General features: G+C 38.6%; 1 protein-coding gene across 1 annotated transcript in view; it reads left to right on the forward strand.

Annotated features, from left to right (window-relative positions):
• Window positions 1-3,154: 3,154 nt before the first annotated feature.
• Window positions 3,155-18,121, forward strand: part of LOC307054829 (FRAS1-related extracellular matrix protein 1-like) — a gene marked incomplete at both ends in the record, with an annotated part of 39,906 nt that continues 24,939 nt past the window's right edge. Inside the window, 3 exons of the mRNA XM_079706708.1 lie at window positions 3,155-3,619; window positions 9,269-9,470; window positions 10,187-10,331. Of these exons, the coding sequence (XP_079562834.1) occupies window positions 3,155-3,619; window positions 9,269-9,470; window positions 10,187-10,331 (812 nt within the window). The remainder of the gene's footprint in view (window positions 3,620-9,268; window positions 9,471-10,186; window positions 10,332-18,121) is intronic.

Here is an 18,121-nt window from a genome sequence, read left to right on the forward strand (position 1 = left end):
CTGACCTTGTCTCACTGGTTCTGCTAGGCTTTTTTTTTTTTTTACTGGGAAGCCAACCATGACCATCCTCCCTGTCTCTCTCTGATAATGTTCTCTGCCTGTGAGTAGTTTGCATTGTTACTTGTGAAGGTGGAATGATGATCCAGTCATGTTGAGACGTTGTGTCCTTTTCACCGCTGGCTTCTTAGCTTTCAGTCAGTGCAGACAGCTGCCTTGGGGTCCCAGCTGGGAACGCTGGCCTCAGTAAACATATTTCTTACCCTTACATGGTCCCTCTCCCGCTCGCCCTCATTCCCATCTGTCTGATGGCAGGCTGCCGATTTCCGACATGGTCAAATGCCCGTCAGAGGCAGGGAGGAGTCTGCGGTGGACCGCCTGGATCAGGAGAAAACTTCAGTGCCCCCCACACGGGTCACACACACACGGATAAATGCGGCCGCCTCGAGACTGAGCTTGGAGGACCTTGTTGGGCGTTTTTGGAATTCAGTCTCCAGAGAAGAAAGTTAGAATCTGACACTCAAAATGATTGCCTCTGATGAGCCCCTGGCAGTCACTGGGCCTCCCACTTCACCTCCTTGCCCCTGATGGCTGCCTCTCCCCTTCCTTCTTCTTCCTTCTCCACCAGTATTTGACCTGCTTTTAATGGGGCACAAAGACTTTAATTCCACAATTAATGCTAATACTAGAAATACATGTCCTCTGGCTTAAATTTTTGCTCAACTCTAAATGGCTAATTTAAAACTCTCCACAAGAGCGTGTGTTGATATAGGGATCTGGTAGGGAATAGACAGCCACTTTATTGTGAAAGAGGGCAAAGTTGGAAGCATGAAACGTGTTTCTGGAGGGGTTAAGTGAAAAAAGGAGAAATTGGAGGCCCTGAGGGAATGCCTAATCTCCTTATTTTACCTCTGGTCAGATGATAGGCTCCAGGGAGGAAACATGAAAAAGTTAACAGGAAAACAGTGGAATAAAGGCATAATTCCACGAAAAGCTTGCTCTGAGAAACAGACCATGATTTTTGTACCTAAAAAATGTATATTGCTTGATCTTTGAAACTGTCAAGGTGACTACTAAGTAAAAAGTTGAAGTACACACACAAATATTTTTCTAGGTGTGCTTTTTATCCTTTTTAAAAAATAATGAATTTTGCAAACACTTCATGATCCAGCAATGAAATTGCCCTCTTTGCTTAGAATATATTTATCCAAATGTATTGTTTTGTTTTAAGGAAACTATGTGATTTTGCTCAATCTACAATTCTAAAGTTAATTCAGTATTCTTTTCCAAACTGTAAAAATAATGCTGTGGACAAAACCAGGTTATATTCTTTACAAGACAAGGTGTGTGAAATGTCAAAAATGTGCTTTATCTGTAGTATTTCACTTAGCAGTTTTAACTTTTTAGACAAGGATTTCTATGCATCACATCCTATTTTCCTTGTAGGCAGTCTTATCAACTAGATAATTAGAAAGCTCAAAATTTTTAGCCTAGCCTTCAAAGCAAAATCTGTATCAGCCAAACTCATCTTTTACTTTTTGTCCAGCTGCTCTTTTCCCTGAGTCCTTCGCCTCAGGCAGGCTGGCTGATTCATGACGCCTACACAACCTGGTTTCACGTTCCCTCATGTTCAAAAGCAAAGCATCAACCCTCCAACCCTGAAGGATAAGACACATTTTGTAAAGAATGAAAAACTTGGTAGTCACATTTGTCAGATTAGTAAAGTAAATATAAACCCCATATCTTCTCTAGTTTTGGAAAAGAACCTCCAAAGTAAATTATTATATAATTTAATGTTATATGCCACTGCAACAGTTTTAGACATGTTTACATCCATGGAATATAAGAGTATCTCTCTCCCCCATGAATATTTCAAGCACCTGGTACATGGAGAAAAACGAATAAACACAACTCTGTGATTATTTCAAAGTACACTTCTTTGGCCTATGGTGAATGTGTCAGTTCCATTTGAGTAGTGATTTCCTAACTTGTTGGAGTTTTAATAGTGCATTCTGTGGGCTTAATTTCACGATGGTCTCAATTGTCCTTCAAATAGAAATTACACGGTGAAATGTTCTAAAGATCATTTCAATTAGTTTAATTTTGAGATTGGCAGTGCTGGGTGGAATGTGATTTAGTGATCAATATAATCAGAAGCACATCATGGTATCACAGAACCTGCGATTGTAAGAAAGATTTTGCTCACCTTGGATTTGTATCATTTCAGTTTTCTCTTTGTAGGTCTGCAGTGGTACTCAGGCACCACAACTCTTTCTTAATGGACTGCTAAACCAGCACTTATTAAAAACTCTGCAAGAGCAAAAGGTGTGAGGTCAGAAAACCTGGGTTCTGGTCCCAGCTCTGTCTCCTACCTGCCTTATGATCTCCTGCCACGTTTCTGAACCCTTGTGCTCTAATTTTCTTTTCTTTAAAGCAGCGGAATCATCATTGTCTAATGGCTCTCCCCCATATCTTGTCAGGGGCAAATGTGGAAGCTCAAAGAAAAGTATATGAATTGAGTGAATTAGCCAAATTTAGCCCACTCAACATTTTATTGGATGAGCTTCCAATGATCCGTTGTGAGAGTTTAGCTTATTATAGCACAGGGAGATCAGCTTGGTGCTTTGTGACCACCTAGAGGGGTGGGATAGGGAGGGTGGGAGGGAGACGCAAGAGGGAGGAGATATGGGGTATATGTATATGTATAGCTGATTCACTTTGTTATAAAGCAGAAACTCATATACTATTGTAAAGCAATTATACTCTAATAAAGATGTTTTTAAAAAGTTTAGCTTATTAAATTCTCACCAAAAAATACAGTTGCAAAAGTCTAAATATATAAAATGAGTGTACTCTTCAAACTAGTGCAGTGGATCTGAAAGGATGTGAAATTCCTATTTGGGGCAAGGAATTACACTAAGTACTGACAAGCCTGAGAAATATCATTGGCACACTCTGCCCCATCATGTGAGTTACCATCAATGTTGATGAAAAAATAGTTTGGGAGTTAGAATGGTCCATTTGTGCATTACCTAGTGATTGGTTTAATGGATAGAATAGTGTCCTCCTGAAAGATCTGCCCTTGAGTTTTCATTTGCGTCCCAACACGACATATCCTTTAGTAAAGGTGTGTATTGTTATCATTTCATTCCAGTAGATGGTGACACAAGAATCCATGTTGAAGGCTGCCTTGCCTCTCTTTGCCAGATTCATCGTGAGCAATGGACTGCAGACCAAGCCTGGGGTGTTTGAGATCACACTGGAGACTGTGGACACAGCCTTACCCGTGGTGACCAGGAACAAGGGGCTGAGATTGGCTGAAGGGGCCACAGGCCTCCTCTCCCCTGACCTCCTTCAGCTGACCGACCCTGACACTCCAGCGGAGAACCTCACCTTCCTTTTGGCCCAGCTTCCACGACACGGCCAGCTCTACCTGCGGGGGACAGTGCCACTTCCACACAGTTTCACTCAGCTGGACGTGGACAGCGGGCATGTGACCTACAGGCACTTGGGAGGACACTCTCCTACCGACCGCTTTACTTTTGTGGCCACGGATGGGACAGACCAAGGCTTTCTTGTGGATGGGAGAAGGTGGCAAGAACCTGTTTCGTTCACCATCCAGGCAAGTATGACAAATACATGGTCCTTGGCCAGAGATGTGGAGAGAACGACTTCCAGGAGAACTGTTGTCTTATTTCCTTCCTTCATTCATTCAAATGTGTAGCGTGTGTCTACAGTGTGCCAGGCACTAAGGAAGGCACCAGTCATGTTAATATGAACAAAATAGTTGTGCTCCCTGTATACGGGCTAATGACTGGCCTTTGGAGTCAGTGGTGGTACAGAAAGGACCACAGAACATGGGCTTTGGAATCAGACACACCTAGGTTGGAATTTCTGTTTTAAACATTTTAATAGCTGTGTGACCTTAAAAGAGTTCTTTGACTCTTCTGATTCTACTTTGCCTTCTTTGAGAAACAATCCTTACACATTATGGTGAGAATTAAATAAGATTAGGTATCCAAGGTACTAGCATATTGCCTGAAATACATCAGATATTCTATCTCTTGTGATTACTGTTACAACATCTAACTACACTGTTATGTTGATGCCTTTTGGTCTGTGTTATCTACTGGCATTTTAATGGTTTTCAAGTAAACACATGGAAACTTACGAAGCAACATCAGTATTACACATGTATTTATGGTGGGGATAATAACGGTAGCAGCTACAATTTTTGGAGTGTTAACTGTAGGTCGGACCCTCTTTCCATAAATCTTATTTAATTTTCATAAAAATCCAATGAACTAAGTTTTATTACCTCCATTTTATGGATGGTCAGCAGTTCAAAAGTTAAATAATTTGGTCAAACACACATAAAGTTCTCAAGTCTTTTTGATCCCCATTGCTGTGTCCTTTCTATGGCACCATGCTGCCACAGTTGTGTTGACTGTTACGATGGTTCTTGGAGGGCATAATGTGTGTTTCTTTTTTAGTCAAAACACATCAAGTCTGTTCTGGCTCTCAAAGCCTTGAATCCAGTCTCCTTGGATATAGTTCACCCTGTTCTACACACTTCCACCAACATCAAAAAAAGATGTAAATCTGTCTCTTAATTCAGGATACATTCTGATTATGTAAAATAATAATAGTTTTCCCTTGCTCTTTCATCTCTGTCTTAGAGTTCTCCAGAGAAACAGAACCAAGAGGATGTATATAATTTATATACATATAGATTATGGGGGGGGGGCGGAGAAAAAGAGAAAGGGAAAGATTGATTCAATTGATTTATGTTCAGGAATTGGCTCATGCAAATGTGGGGTCTGACACATCCAAAATCTGCAAGGCAGGCCAGCAGCCTGAAAATTCCAGCAGGAGTTGATGTTACAGTCTTGAGTCCAAAGGCAGTTTGGAGGCAGAATTCCTTCCTCTTCAAGAGACTTCAGTCTTCTTTTAAGGCCTTTAAATGATTGCATGAGGCCCACCCACATTATAGAGGGTAATCTGCTGGACTCAAAGGCAACTGATTGAAATACTAGTCCCATCTAAAAAAATAAATGCCTTCACAGGAGCATCTAGCTGGTGTTTGACCAAACAACTGGACATCAAACCCGGCTAAGGTGACATATCAAATTAACCATCACAGTCTTTATTTAAGGTGGGATCTGAGGAGGAAGGTGGGGAGTTATGATAACATGGAGTGGATACAAGATGAATCTTTGGCATGAGGGAGGTCCAGAAAGTGGAATGAAATTATGATGTACTGGGAGAAAAGAGAAGGTGTTGATAATATTGGTACAGTATGTAAGAAGTACTTTGTACATAGTAAAATTACTCTGTTTCTTTTTAAATTATGTTTTACTTGTTGTTAGCTTCATCCCACTCTTCAGTCTGTTAATATCTTTTTCTTGACCCCTGACCCCCCACACAATGTAAGGAATGTCACTGTACTGCCCCACCTGGAATAATGTTCTGGTCTATTTGGTTGCAAATTAGTAGGAGTTATTAATTCTGAGTGCAGGCATAAGGGTTCCGCACTACACTCCAGAACAGAGAGGGAAAAGGGGGTACAGTTGGAAGAGAGTACCAGAACTTAAATCAGGTTTCTCCCAACACCAAAAATATCTTAAAGAACATGGTTATCATAGGAGAGTTATCTCTTGGAAGTTGTAGAGTTTACTGATAGGGGAATATTCAATACATGTTGTAAAGGTTTGTCATTAAAAGTACAAGGGTTTCCTTGCCTTGTGTGTTAAAAAGCAAGCAAGCAAGCAAACAAAAAACCTCACAAGGAAGGCCTCAAACTTTCTCCCATAATTCCCCTGAACTTCCTGGTGTCTCTGAGCCAAGAAGTCAAACAATTTAGGAAATGACTCACCCCTCCAGCAGTGCAGGAGAGTGACCTCCTCAGTCTCTTGCTTTTAAGAGCTTTTTCTGGCAAGACAATAAGACGTCAACCACCACTGAGTGATGAATTGGTCCAAATAGGTCTACTAAGCATGGGTGCACTACTCTTATGGTCCCAACCTGGGTAACTGAGGGCACAGCTACTGGATTTAAACACGAAACTGATACCAGCAGGCACTAATCTGACGTTCATTTTGTAGGAAATCATGTCTATCTGACCAAGATTCTGCAGTCTTTTTTTTTAACTGAAGTATAGTTGATTTACAATGTTGTATTAATTACTGCTGTACAGCAAAGTGATTCAGTTATACATATATTTACATTCCTTCTTTTTTAAAATATTCTTTTCCATTACAGTTTATCATGGAATATTGAATATAGTTCTCTGTGCTACACAGTAGAACCTTGTTCTGTATCCATTCTGTATATAATAGCTTACATCTGCTAATCCCAACCTCCCACTCCATCCTTCCCCCAACCCCTCTCCCTTAGGGAACCACCAGTCTGTGCTCTATGTCCGTGAGTCTCGTTCTGTTTCATAGATAGGTTCATTTGTGTCGTATTTTAGATTCCACATATAAGTGATGTCATATGGTATTTGTCTTTCTCTTTCTGACTTACTTCACTTAGTATGATAATCTCTAGTTGCATCCATGTTGCTGCAAATGGCATTATTTCGTCCTTCTTTGTGATTGAGTAGTATTCCATTGTGTGTGTGTGTGTGTCTGTGTGTGTATATGTGTATATATACCACATCTTCTTTATCCATTCATCTGTCAATGGACATTTAGGTTGTTTCCATGTCTTGGCTGTTGTGAATAGTGCTGCTATGAACATAGTGATGCATGTTTCTTTTTGAATATAGTTTTGTCCAGATATCTGACTAAGATGCTGCAGTCTTGGTGTAATGATTCCTGTAATCTTTCTTAAAAGGAGACAATGGGAGTGGGGGTGAGGGAGAAAGAACTAGCATCACTGCTTTCTAAGGTTTAGGCAACTGTGAGATGATTTTTAGTAAATCCAACACAAGTGATCATAAGGATGTAGCCTTTTTAAAAAAAGTCTTATACTCCAATATTTTAAAATGCTTCTGTTATACTGATCCAAAAGACCTGCTTTTGAAGAAAGTAGAAATTTAATAAGACTGGAATAGATTTTAACACAAAGTAGGACTGAAGACACAACAGGGGACCATGTAACCGGAGTGTAGATATTAACAATTTTTTAAAAACAAATGAACACAACAGACATTTATTCATTTTGTAATACTTTTATTTTTAAGGAAAATATAACATTAAAAAAATCCCTATACTCAAGTATTTACCAACTTTGAGGATTACTTACATGGCTTGAAGTATTTGTATTTTTCCTCTCTTGACATTGACCATCCTTCCTACTAGTCACCTTGGAGCTTCTCCCCCAATGGCCATGATAAGTGTTTGACCCTCCACCTCCCACCCAACCTCACAGCTCTGAGGGTGCCATCCACACTTTTTTAGGAGAAGAGAATGACTAACTTTTGAAAATGTTTGTTGCTGTTTCAGCTTATAAAATAATTGTTGTAAAGAATTCATAAACTACAGAAAAGAACAAAAAAATAACCCTTCATCATCCTACTGCTGTCAGTGGCTTCCTTGCATTCTTTCATTGCAATAAAAAAGGGATGATATTATATGTACTATTATGCATATTGCCTGTTTCCACTCATAAAAATTTCCTCATGTCATTAAATCTTCCTTGAAAACACAATTTTTAAAGGCTGCATGGTACTCAATCTCAGGCAGAGATGGTTTATAAATCCCCTGTTGGACTTTTATGTTTTATGGAATTTTTTGTTAATTGCTATTACAAATTATATTTTAGTCAACATCCATATATATATATATTTGTGTACATATGTATTTCTGTAGGATACATTCAAAAACTGAAAATTTTGGATCACAGTATGTGCGCATTTTTAATATACATATACATCTAATTTATCTCCAGAAAATTTTCACTAATTTGCATTTCTACCAGCAAAATATAAAAATGTCTGTTTTTCCAAACATTTACCAACATGAGGTATGATTAAGTTCTTTAATCAAAAAAGCAGCTTGCCAACTTAAAAGGAAAAAAAATATTTGGTTGTTACAAAATTCCGTACAGAAATACTCAAAGGAGAAGCGGTAATTTTTCCTCATCCCAAGACAAATGAACAGGTTTGTGCAAATGCTCCCAGAATTTTGTCTATGTCTGTATGAACATATATACGTATTTGTTTTGATCAAAAATGGTAGTGTAGTTGTCTCCTATTCCGCAACTTGCTGGGTTTTGTTTTTTACCAGTTAACGTTGAATTGTGGGAATTTTTCGTTACTAGTTTATCCTGCCTCCTCTTCTTACTAATAGCTGAATAGCAGTTTATCACATGATCATACACAAAAATATATATAGTCTTATCATTGACACTCTTTGGTAGAATTACAACAGGATCATTGGGGTAAATAAAGTTAAAATTTGAATGATTAGGAGTGAAGGGTAGTACAAGTGTCCTTGTACCTCTTTTGTGGTATCAGTGATGGATTGTGCTAATTCATCCTAAAATGTTCCCTCCCTAACCTATAAGAGTCATTTTGAAGAGGGACTGAGCTCCATACGATACCTGAATGAGGCCCTTTGTAGTGTTTGAAACTATATATCTCTTTCCCTCATGAGTAGTTGCCCATCACAATCTTCACAGATTGAGTCTACCTGTTTAGTTACCCGGTTCTCACTGTCAATAAAACAAATATGCAAGTGCCTATAGATAAGCACCTTTCACTTTTTTTTACTGAGGTATTTTTATTTCTACTCAACGTTTTTGCTATCTTAACAAAGACACGACAAAAAAAAATGTTCAATGCATTTGTAAAACCTTACATGTTTTTTTCTGTAAGTCACCAAACACTGGGAAAAAGGGGAAATCCTTCTGTAGAACTAATATTAAGTTTGCAGTACAATTCTTGGGTCAGTTTTAATGTATTCATTCAACAAGTATTTCTTGAGCTTGTTATAGCTGGGCACTGTGCCAGGTGCAGGGAATAGTTGGGGAGAAAAAGACATGTATCTGCCCTCAGGGAGTTTAGGTCCTAATGGGGTAGTCAGACTGTGGACAAATAAATAAAGCTGGGTCAAAGTTTACAGTAGAAAGTTGGCCTCTCTTCCTGGCACTATGATGTTTGCTGAGAATATTGTGAATGAGATAGTTTTCAGCAGAAATTAACCAATAAGGAGGATAAGGAAAATGAAATTCAGGAGCGTTTGTCATTGTTGAACCATTAAAGCCCTGTGTGGCTTGGGGATGAGAAGCCTTTGTATAACACTGTGTGTAATTATTGATCATGCAGGTGGACCAGGTGGACAAAGCAGCCCCCCACATCACACATTTGCATTCCCCTTCTCAAGTGGGGCTCCTGAAAAATGGTTGTTATGGGATTTACATCACTTCCCACGTGTTGAAGGCATCGGACCCTGACACTGATGACAATCAGATCATCTTTAAGATTTTACGAGGCCCCCAACATGGACATCTGGAGAATACAACAACAGGTACTGCCTTCCTTCCTCCTTGTAATTGCTCATTTTAAAATACCCAGTGGCTGGCAATACTAGACAGTAATTTAATTAAGTGCAGGCCCATTTGGTAAACACTCCCCAGGGCTTCCTGATAGATGCAGTTTATAAATCAATATCGGTGCTAAAGAGGGTTTGAAGCTGAGTTTTCCTAAATTCATCTTGAGTGGGAGAACTAAATACTGATACATAGTTGTTTATTGTTTACAATTTTTTTTCAATAACCAGATCATAATATATTGACAGGAACACACATTGTCAGGACCAAATTCATATTTGTGACTCATTTTTTTCTATCATGAATTCCAAGGTGATTTAAGTTCATTAAAAACAACTTTTTTGGTGTAAGTTTTCTCTGGATTGTATCTTATTTCTGCTTTATGAAGACAATGATCACAATATGTCACTAAACAGGATGGCACAGAATTTTAGATTTTATTACTATATCCTCCTACTCCCTCTCTATTTTCATATTTAAGGTACAATATTTCTGAGACAAAGTAATTTGGAAGCCTAATTTAAGTTCATTGAATTTGAATTTTAAGATAGTTACATTTTATTAATTTCTTTAAAAAATATACTTTGGCTATTTTTAAAGAGGAGTTTGAAACAGTATAGCCATAAAATTGTATCAGCTCCTACTTAATATTTTGTTTGATTACCAGTGAAACTCATTTACTTCTTTTTTGTAGGTGAATTTATCCATGAGAAATTTAGCCAAAAGGACTTAAACAGTAAGACCGTTCTTTACATCATAAACCCATCTTTGGAAGAAAATTCAGATACCGTGGAATTTCAAGTCATGGACCCCACAGGGAACTCTGCCACTCCTCAAATGTAAATTCTTTTGCTTATTCAATAGTCCTGCATATAATGTCCAGAATGTGTCTGATTAGGAAAGCAAAATGTTATTTTTTAATCAGAATCTAAGAGGACAAATTGATAGATTATTTCACAAGCTCATAGAATTGATTTTGGAGAGGGAAACTTCTATTACTGCTTGATAATGGGAAAGCCAGTAGCTTCACAGAATATGGAAACGTTAAAAAGTTAAGTTCATTAACTGGGTCATTCATTTTATGCATGCATTTACAAATGCATATCCTTTCACACCCACAGAGGTTTCTGTCTTGACAATTCACTGGCATCCAGGACTGAGCTTGTAGGCTCATGTACAAACCATGCAGCAAGAGGTCACTCTAGGACCGTGTTAGTAACCACAGTCTCCTAAATCTAAATCTCTAAAATATCTAGAATTGGGAAGAATGAGGAAGTCAGGAAATGCTAGCAAAACGTCTTCTCTTCCCCAAAACCCAAGCAATAGCTAGTGACTGCTTTTGTAAGTCAGTAAACCTACCATAGGTAAGGTGAAGACAGTACAAAGAGGAAAACAGACTTGGGGAGATATTAAGTGATACTTAGAATTTATATAAAGTGTATGACTTTCAGAATAACCAGAGTAACAAACCCTCAAAATTAACAATATTAACAGACCATAGTAATTTCGCTCACCAGGTCCCTTTTCTAAACTTTTTTGGAAGGTATACCTTGAATAACTTACCAGCTGTCAGATGATCACAGAAAGGTTAATCATAGCCCAGTTCTCCACCTGCAGTGTTTTTTCTTTCTTTTTAAGTTTGATACCCTTCCCAGTCACCTCAAAGGAAAGTTGTTCATTTATCCTAGTTTTAGTATTTAACTTATCCTAGTCAAACTACGTACCATAAGTGAGGACAGCTCCTTTACAGGGCTCTTATGACAGAATATGGACAAAGGAAGAAAAGAAAAATTGAGAAATTCACCTCTGCTCCCTTCATTCTTGCTTTTTCTTTCTAATCCTGAATTGTAGTCCCAATATCTGCCAGCAGAGGTCTCTGTAGTCATTGTTAGAAAAACACATCTTTAACAAAACATGTTCCCAGGGTCCCACCTCTATTGCCTGCAGTACCTGGTCCACATTTTTACCGAGTGGCTACTATAGGCCAGGTGCGCAGTACAAGAAGCTGGGAAATAGGTATAAGCAAGGAAGTCCTGTCCCCTGACATTAAAATACAATCATGGCGCTATAAAAGTAAAACAGCTGCCCACCTACCATTAAAATGCTCTTGCCTCGGGATTACAATCTTTATAGAAAATATATTACCTACTTGCAATTCAGACAAACATCTTCCAATTTTCAAGGAAATGTTTTTTTAAAATCCTGCTCCAAAAATATTAATAAATTGATTTCACTTGCTTTTTAATAGTTCAACTAAAAAACCTAAGAATATTGATCAGACTTGCTACTCATCAAATGCGGACTGCTGGTCTTCCACATGAGAACACAGCATAGGTGCCATAGAATTTTTTTCCCAAAATAGAGCTAGATTGATACTGCTTCACCTACATACCCTTTTCAGTCCTCATTGTTACCAAGGGCATTGGTTTTGAAGATAATTTATGATTTTAAATAATCCTCAAATTTATTGCAGAATCACAGAATTTATAACTTTAATTGAGGCTTTTAAAATAGGCTCTTAACTTGTACTGGATACCTCTTTTCAGGTACTTAACGCTGAAGTTGTTTCTAATTCAGCTTGTAATGATTGGAACCAGTGGAATATAATGTAAAATATGCCTACTGTTGGTTAATCCCAAATAACTTTGATTTGATCTGACATATATTAAGTTGTCTCCTCTAGAGTGGGTGGGGGGAGGTGGAAACTACTCAGCGCTTATCTTTATAAATTTTGAAGGATATAGTTGGCCCTAACCTCATTTTTAAGTAGATGTTTTTTGGAACATGAAGAACTTTTTTTTCCCAGCAGGAAACAAATGTTATGAATAGTGGTCTGTCTTCCCATGACAGCCAGCAGGAAGCTACTTACACATACATTATAAATCACAGGCATTTACGATATAGGTTTCTGCTCTAGTTCATTGCTCTTTGTTTAATCGTCAAAACCACCTTTAAGTTAGGTACTATCATAATCCAGAATTTACATAATCCAGAATTTACAGGTCTGAGGCAAGGAGATAGGAAGTGACTTTTCCAAGCTCATACACCTAGCTAGTGAAGGAGCTAAGATTTAGGTCCAGAAAGTATGGTTCTTGAGTCCATGGGTTTCCTCACTGCGCTAAAGGACTTTTTGCCCACTTTTAATGAGTGTGTGGAAACGACCTATAGGAAAAGAAGCAACAGACTCAGCTCCTTTCTTTCTCTCCAGTCTTCGGCCACCAAAGCAGCAAGAAAGGGGGAATACTTACTCCTCAAGACCTTAAATGTAAATTACATTTACATTTCAATACGAGTGTGTACTCCCTGGCTAAGGCACTGGGGGTTATGGGATAGATAATACACAGTAAACCACTGGACTGAGAGCCAAAGAACAGAGTTTGAGCTTTGGCTCTCCCACTGACCTGGGTCAAGGCTTACTTATCTTAGTTATCTCATCTGTAAAGTGGGGACAGTACTACAGTTTCTTCAGTGGAACAAATGAGATAAAACATATGTAAGCATCTTCTATATTTAAAGTCATTAACAAAAGTGACCTGTGGTGGTGATTACTATTGTTGTTCATTCACATGGGGGCAACAATTGACTGAAGAAAGATCCCAGAGACATTTGATGGCCAGTTCAAGCCCATCTCTAGTTAGAAATTGACTCTGCGTTGATTCACAAAGTGAATAATCCATATGCTTGTTAATCAATCAGCTAAATGCTGTGGAACTTTGTGTTCTTTTCTGGCTTAGACGGGATTAATAGATTAATATTCTGCATGTTTAAAGGGATGGCACCTTCTATAACACAGCTGAAGAGACAGGTGGGTGCAATCTGGAGCAAAATGGAGGCTCTCTAAGGAACAAGAAGGACCCATGTTCAGTGGGAATTGTCCCAGAATCTTGATTGCTAGTAAGTTTTTGCCATGGCAGCATTTCTATAGAATATCATTCCTGAAGGGTCAATAGATATTCCATTAGAAATAGTGTTTGCAAATCTTAATGTAATCAAGTTATTGCTAACTAGCTTGCGTGCTGCTTAATGCATCAAATGCCAGAGTCACGAAGATGCTTGTATGCACTGGGGATCTTTGAGAGAGGGGTATAGTATGCAACATATCTCAACCTGATTTGACTATAGAACCAAGACCACCCTGCCCCAGAATAGCTCATGAAACAAGTTTTTCATGGGATACATTTGGGAGGCATTTTATTGTAAATAGAAGTTATTTTAGAACACTGAAATCCATGGAAATTTGCATCAAGATTTAGATTTGGTTAAGTGCCAAAATTTCAGGCACTGTGCTAGGCGCTTTTACATATGTTGTCCAATTTAATCTACAAAACACAATCCTCCGAGGGTGATAAGAAAATCAGGCTCAAAGCATTTAAGTAATTGGCCAGAAGTCACTAAGTGAATGAATGGCAGAGGCCACAGTGCACCCTGACCTCAATGTGAGTGCTCATCTTATCGGCTCACGCCTTGGCGTGATTCACTCATACGCTCACGACAGTTCTCTAGTCTGACGTGAATCTCAAGATGGTCTGCATACCACCCAAACTCAGTTACACGGGACCGCATCATTCATCAAAAACACCTCTGCAGACCACAGAATATAGCTGACTTCTGACCAAGCCAGTTTCTTAACATGCATTCAGGGTTGACCTTTCTTGTGCCCACTGCAAAAAGGTGAACTTCAAAAAAAAAAAGTTGACCCTTGCTGAAGTTCGGCATAACTCAGTAGCTGCTTCTCCAGCTGCTTCATGATTCTAAGCACTTTGATTCTTCTCCTCCCTTTGGCTACCCTCATTCTAGCTGTTCTTTTATTCATCCTTGGCCTTAAAAGAGAAGAGCCAAAGAAATCAAAAAAGAAAAGGAATTTCTAGCAGGTGAACTTGGCAATGCTTTAGCAGCTTTTATGAAACACATTGTAGGGGAAGAGTTTGAAACTCTTAGTTAGGTTCGGCTTTCATGTTACCTGCAAGCCAGAAGTTAAAAGAGGAAGGGAAGGGAAATAGCCCTTATTAAGCACCCACTGTGTACAGGTGCTTTATACATATTAACAAATTTGAATTTGCATCATTTGACGTGAATATAATTCCCCTCATTTTAAAGATAATGAAAACTGAGGTCCAGAGAGACTAACTGACCATAATCACACACTAATAAGTGGTTGTGAGATGTGTCTGACTCCAAAGCACTTGTTTGGGGTACTAGCTGTGCTGCTTCCTGGCTAAACACTGTTTCCCCATTATCATGAGAGAAAGACAAATATGAAAACGCAGGTGTTCATGGCATTTTTACTGAGCTTAATAGCATCCTCTTTGAGTTGATGTCTTAGATTGAACACTTGGAAAAATATTTTTTACCATTTCGATTTTCTTAAGTCATGTGCTACTTGATTATAAGTGAAGATCTAGTTATAAGAATAATTTAATCACAATTTTAGCTACTGTGAAACCTTTCACTGAGAAGCTCAAAGTACTTAATGAGTATTCATTAAGGTTCATTTAACCTCTTTGAAGTACAGACATTATTATTGCACTTTGGGAAGTGAGGAAACTGAGGCATAGAGCAGCCAAGTACCTTTTTTTACACACTCTTGTTAACCTGGATTAATGTCCCATATCCCAAAGTAGAGTTTTAATCCCAACTGGTTCTTTTGGTCCATTGTTCCTTCATATAAATGAACCAAGTAGCCACAAAATAAAATATCAGAAAGTATAAATTTTTGACTCTACTCCAACACTATTGACTACTTGGTCCAGACAGTTCTTTGCTGTGGGGCAGTGGTGGAGGGTGAGTTGGGTGTCCTGTACATTGAAAGATGCTTAGCAGCGTCCCTGGCCTCTACCCACTAAATAACCAGTATCACCCTCCTCCCATTGTGGAAAACAAAGCTGTCTCTAGACATTGTCTAATGTTGAGAGGCATGCACAGGCCTTAGAAAACAAGAAATCATGCTTGATGATAGAATGCTCTTTTACCAATGCCACCTTTCTCTCTAGTCCAATAGGAGCTAAAGAATCCAGAGTAAGTCAGGGCTAGAAAAAAACGTGAGGATCATCTAGTCTAGCATTTTTTTTCAGACTGTGTGAAATATGTTAATAAGGCTGGGGAGAAAAAAAGTTTCAGTGGTCAACTTAGCTTTTCAAACAGGAAGCTAAACAAGGTTCATTATTTCCTTTAACAAATACTTATTGAGCTCTTCCTATGTCTCAGTCACTCTAGAAGGGACTTGGTGATACATCAGTGAACCAAAGACCCCTGTTTACTTAGCACTTAGCTAAGTTCCTTGGTACCTAAGTAAATTAAATAGTATGGTATACACGATACGTACTTTGGAAAATGAAAGTTGGTCAGATTAAGGGGGATCACAGACACTGGATTTTGGGGATGGATTGCAATTTTAAATTGAGTGATTAAACAGATTTTCTCGTGCTTGACTTAGAGTTAGAGAGGGACCAGAAGTCCCATCCCGTTTAATTTCTACTCCCCCATCCCGTGTCTTTCATTCACGATAGTTGTTGGGAACCAAAATTTAGCTTATACATTAAATAAAATGTTCTATTGTTTTGAGTCCCCACAATCACTTAGGGAAGGTTTCTCCCCCTGGGGATGACTTTTCCCATGAGGGACATTTGGAAAGTTCTGGAAACAGTTTTGATTGTTGTAACCAGAGGGGAGTGGTGTGGCTAAATCTGGTGGATCTCATGAGTAGAGGCCAGGGATGCTGCTAAACTTCTTGCAATGCACAGGACAGCCTCCCACCACAAAGAATCATCTGGTTCCAGATGTCGGTAGTGCCAAGTTTGAGAAGCCGTGACCTAGGGCCTTAAGGAGTTCTCATGTCCTGCTAAGTGACTTGAAATGATTGCCTTGTGGGCTTCACAGAAAGTGTATCTATAAACTTAATTTCTGACTTTAGAGGGAGCTTTACTTTGTGATAATAGAAGGGAGGGATCATTAAAATGTGAAGATTTGAACCAACTCTTGTCTGCATGACACCTCGCAATCCAGAGCTTCCCACATTTCTTTCATGGGGTCCTGCACCTGGTTACCTACATGATGCCAAGCATACGTCTGTGTGGCTTCTTTCAGGGAGAATTCCCAAGTGATTGACTGCATCTCTTACTTTTCTTTCAGGTGTTTGTGTAGAGTTTTAGCAACTGCAGTCTCAGTGTAGAAAGATCTTCTTAAATACAATACTGCAGAAAACAAAAAACACATTCAAAACATGTGTCACACATATCCTCTAGGTATGCAAGTGCTTCCTGACTTAAGTATTTTTCTAGAAAATATATAGCCCGGCTTAAATTTCATGGCTTTTCAATAGATCTTTATTATTTGTAGGGGGTAGTTTTAAGAAAATAAAGTAGAACATTATGTAGTGACGATCTTAACCTCTAAGCATTATGAAGCATTCTAACGGTGCATCAGGGTTATGCATGCACTTTCCCAAACACCAAGACCCTTAATGCTTTGAAGCTAAACAACACTCTGCATGGTCCCCTTATGGATCTAGATCAGCAATCAAATCACACTTCACTTTAGGCCTTGCGGTCACCTGGACCTGCAGAGTGACACTGATGAATTTTTGCTGGTCATGGTTAGCATTAGAATGAATGGATTCTTAGAAGGTTGAACACTGAAACTCATTTGAACCTTACTGAGACTTAGCTGAAATCCATCCCTGTGTATCTACTTCACTCCTTCCCGTTGTTCCCCTTTCCTCCTCTTTTATCTTTCTGTCTTTTCCCCCAATCCCTCTTGCTGATTTTGTTCTCCTTTCTCATTTATCTGGATCCTTTAGGAATTCTTTGCAATGTTATTTCTATTTCTATTGCAAGTGTTATTTCTATTAGCATTTATAACATCCTTGTCACTTGTTATCTTGTGATTCTTTAAGCATAGTCACTTACTTCTTTATTTCTTGATCTGTTTCATGCCAGATTTGAAATCAGTTGCATCAAAGACCCATGAGGGGTCTTTGAATACTATTGAATATAAAGATCCTATTTTCATGTCAAAATTTTGTGAAGCCCAGCATGCCAATAATAATAAATTTCATATGTATTGATTGAATAAACATTCATACAAATTCATTCCACACTCCCACACTCCCCTTGTCCCACTGGCCCAGGGTTGGTGGAGTAGGAGACAGTGCTATTGAGTTTGTTTCGCTCGTGACCTTAATCTATAGGATGTGACTGTGACACATGACTGGTACAAGGACATACAGTGATTATTAGAGGATAAACTTACTTTCTAATATGAATGATCTACAGGAAAGTCTGGAGAGCCCTGTGAAATTTGTGAATTCTGTGCTCTACATAGTAGCACCCAGAATTTCTAGTTCTGAAAGGAAAAGAAAATTGTAAAGTAACTTTAAAAGTCTAGAGGAAAGAGCCTGAATCTAAGTGAAAGTTTGGGAATATAGCAAGGCAACCACTGAAGGTTTTGTGAATGGAGAATGAAAGGAAAATGAATAAAACACAAGCAACGGAAGTGGGTTAAATGATCATAGTGAAGATTGCTCATGTCTTTATTGCTGAAAGACAATAAAGGGGGTAAAGAATGTAAGAACATATTTGAAGAGAAATGTTCAGGTGAAAGATTTCAAGTTTTCTCACCTCAGAAAGGGAAA

Source organism: Hyperoodon ampullatus (assembly GCF_949752795.1).
Source record: "Hyperoodon ampullatus genome assembly, chromosome: 6".
In the NCBI taxonomy this organism is placed as follows: Eukaryota; Metazoa; Chordata; class Mammalia; order Artiodactyla; family Ziphiidae; genus Hyperoodon; species Hyperoodon ampullatus.